The sequence below is a fragment of the Silene latifolia genome, chromosome 5 (genome assembly GCF_048544455.1).
Source record: "Silene latifolia isolate original U9 population chromosome 5, ASM4854445v1, whole genome shotgun sequence".
NCBI lineage: Eukaryota > Viridiplantae > Streptophyta > Magnoliopsida > Caryophyllales > Caryophyllaceae > Silene > Silene latifolia.
In genome coordinates, this window is record NC_133530.1 from 3,648,209 (window position 1) to 3,652,174 (window position 3,966).

The 3,966-nt window shown below is 26.9% G+C and overlaps 1 protein-coding gene across 1 annotated transcript; it reads right to left on the reverse strand.

Moving 5' to 3' along the window:
• Nucleotides 1-1,303: 1,303 nt before the first annotated feature.
• Nucleotides 1,304-1,960, reverse strand: LOC141655808 (uncharacterized). The gene has a single exon (XM_074462852.1). The coding sequence runs from the start codon at nucleotides 1,838-1,840 to the stop codon at nucleotides 1,574-1,576; it is 267 nt and encodes an 88-aa protein (XP_074318953.1). The 5' UTR covers nucleotides 1,841-1,960; the 3' UTR covers nucleotides 1,304-1,573.
• Between the last annotated feature and the right edge of the window lie 2,006 nt (nucleotides 1,961-3,966).

The window sequence follows — 3,966 nt, forward strand, 5'->3', positions numbered from 1 at the left end:
CCAATGCCTACATGCTTTATATTTGAGAATTATTACTATTCTACTCTTGTTCAAACTATTTATTTATTTTTTATATTTTAGAGTAATTAATGTTATGAAGGATAAAAAAATATTTATTATCAAAAATAATGGGAATTAAGGTACTCCAACCAAACAACATATAGGAACTTAATTCATGATAAATGTGAATTACTTAATGGCAACCAAACAAGTTTAGGTTATTTCCCATGAATTACATATAGGAACTCAATTCATGTGAATTGTAACTTACTACATGAATTAAATTCCTATATGAACCAAACGACTCCTGACTTTTATTATGAAAAGTGGAATATTAGATTTAATTTTTTTGTCTAAACTTTACTATCTAATGTTTGCTTCAATTTTTTTCCAATATAAATACACTTGTACATATACTTTAAACTTCTGAAATATGGGGTTGGTAAGTGTTTTGTTAATATCTAAGCATTTTGCTTTTGTCTTATCTATTTAAGTGATATATTACTAGTTTAGATCCCGCGCAATGAATGCGCGGTATTTATAGAGTTACTAATATAGATTTCGTGCAATATATGCACGGTATTTATATAGAGTTTTACTTTTTTGTATATTATTTATAGAATTTAAATTGACAATTCACTTATTTTTCATGTTTCTCCTTAATGTATTTTGATTAGATAAATAAATAAAAGTTTAAATTGTAAGAAGTAATAAAATGAGTATTTTTTTTAAAAAAAAATTTTTGTTTTTTTACCGAGAAATTAATGATGTTAATTTACGAATATTTACTAATATAACATATTTTTTAGCCACAACTTTTTATCATAAAAAGTCAATAAATTTTTATAAATAAGTTCTTTAAAAAAAAGAATTTTCTTATCCTGAAAAGATCGTAGATAAATTTGTGCAGAATGTAAAATATTAAATGTTATAAATATTTAAATACAAAAGATTATATTCATTTATAACTTATCATGTCAACACATATAATATATGCTAAAAATACCAAGCACTATTCTAGGAAATATTTTTAGGCGGGAAAAGTTGAAGTTTCGCCTATTCATTTAGTAAATAGGGGATTTGATCTATCTTAAACTTAAGACGGATACTTCCATCTTAAATGAGAATTTGTGATCTGAAAGAGTAGGTGATGATAAGTGATGACTGATGACGAACGATATAGCTCATTCCAACCAATTTAGGCAATTATGAAACTATTTTTCATAAATTTCATAATCTTAAATGTTTGCATATTACCTTATTGTTTCTAAGTTAGTCTTATAAAAAATTTAAATAATTTGGGTTGAAACAAATATAGATCTTTTTGTTATTACCAGACGGTCCAAATTTAACAAACTCATGGAAATTCTGGATTATATTTGCTTACACTTGGAATACAAAAAAGTTGAACATAAACAAGTACTCGTACGTATATCATAATTATTAAGAGCACTCCACTTAGGAAGTATACATATATCTACATATTACAGCCAACGTAGATCCGTGTTAACGGTTTCATACGATAATTCATACAGTCGACTCCAAAACATTTTGTGACTATATTATATCATCTCTAATTGGGACCCCAGCAGCTCAAATACATGACAGTCCTAAGAGACTCTTCGGATTGCTTCAACTTATCATCCTTCAACTTATTCGAAATCAAAGACGAAGAAGATGACCCGGAAAGCTTATTAGCTTGAGAATACGACCTTAAATTATTCTTAGCATGTTGATGAACATGCTTAATTGTATAATTCCATCTCGCAAATCCTTGATCTTTTAATCCTTCTACTGTTGACATTATTATCCATGCCCATTTCCCTTTTGTTACACCCATCTTTTAATTTCACCTATATATTTTCAAATTATTCGGATTATTATCGTTTTTTGATGATTAATTTTGTAAGATTGATTTTTGGTACGTTAGTGAGATTTTATGATATGCTTATGATTTAGTGATCGAGTCGAGCGATATATATAGAGGTACGATTACCCTAAAATGTTTGCTTGTGGTTTAAGCAAGAAAACAATGTACAAAAATAAAGGGAGCCCCTTGTTTTGGGAGACATGGGAAGAAATTGTTGCACATGTAAGAATGATAATGACATGTTTACTATCTAGGTGAGTAGATAAGTTGCACGTCCATGTTATTAAGATAAGGTGTCTCTGTGATTGATTGCTAAAGACAAAATATTGGAGAATGAGATGAATCCCTAATTGATTTAATTTAAGACCGTCTTAACTCTTAATTATGAACTAACTAATGTAATTTATGTTTGTGAAATGATAAATAGTAACATATTTTAAAAGTTGGTTTTAGTTCAGTTGTTATCAGTTTGGAAATATTCAGGCTTGGGTATCATTTGTTATTATTGAATTCGGTTCAGTTTTGGTTCAATTCGGATTTAATTGGTCGGTCGGGTTTCGGGCTACTATTCAAGTTACTCAGACCGGGTGTTTTGACTGTTCGGTCAGATTCAGATTAGGTCGACTAGTCGGGTTTCATGTACTACTAGTTTGGATGCCCGTGCGTTGCAACGGGGTAATTAACTTAGCAAAAAAAAAATGGTTATAAGGTCTTAATATTTACATCTTATGTTTAATCATTTATTTAAATATGATCAAAAGTCAAAACATCTTATTTAAGAGACGCAAAGAATGTTAGGTTGATACCTAAGTTCCAAGGATGCCTTATATTTATAATCATAAGACCACTATATCTTATGTTAATCTTTCGATGCGGAACAATTCTATTATTTTTATATAATCCTACATTATTTTTCAATGTGGGACATATAACAACATACCAAGAAGTACACAATTTTATATATGTACAAATTATATGAAATCTACACGCTAATTATATCATTTTTTACCACGAATCAAATTATGTTATTTTCATAATTTTCTTGATTATATTTTTTTCAAAATGAACAGTAAAAATTTTTTATATAAAAATTAGAAACATCACTTGAATATAATATAGGAAATAGATATTATAATAATTAGAAGATTCTCAGTTTATTTTTTACATCAAAAAATATTATTTATGATACTTTCCTTAATTAATTTTTAACATCATCCACCTCATGATAATTTTCTGATATGGGACAATTCAACTATTTATATGTAGTATATTTACCACACCTACGTTATTTTTCAATGTGGGACAAATAACACATGAAAAAGTACACCATCTTTTTGCACCTATTTCGATATCCAACCCGATTTAATAATGAGAAAATATTATACTATCTATTATATTCGTACGTTTTTTCCATTTTTTGTCATAATTAAAATATGTACAAATGATTTAAATTACATTTTTTTCCTAACACGACTTTTAAGGTGTAATTGAGAGAGCAATCAAATGTATAAACAAATGCAAAATATTTTTTTTTCTGGTGCAATTTTGATTATTGGTTAAAAATTACGATGTGTTTTAGTTACTCAAATGTAATGAGGCATAATAATTACCTATATTTGAAAGTTACAAATATTTAATTCTACTATTTATCAAAGTAAAAAAGCTCATTATTTATTTGTTTGTTGATTCAAGATCTTTTTATGCAACATTTGATTGTATTGTAATTCATAAATTTTCTATTTTATTGCCGAGATTATCATTATATGACACATTAATAACCAATTTCTGTATATTTAGCATCCATTTTATTTTTTAATTATGATTTTGTCTTAAATAAAGTCATTATACTTTCGATTGTCTTAAAATAAACATTATAATATCACTAATATAGTAATATATAATCGTTTTTATAAATATCTACGTGATTAATATCTGTATAGTATTGTTGTAACTAACGTTTGCCGCTAATACAAACTCTTATAAGAACTCTCTAAGATAATTTTCAAGCGATTCAAAAGATTTTTGGTTGATACCCCTAAGTTTCAAATATGACTCATATTTATAATCATGTGATACGTCACCTCATGATAATCTTC

Bases quoted from the DNA above. Each gene is read 5' to 3' on its own strand.
- LOC141655808 (XM_074462852.1), bottom strand. From the start codon at position 1,840: ATGGGTGTAACAAAAGGGAAATGGGCATGGATAATAATGTCAACAGTA.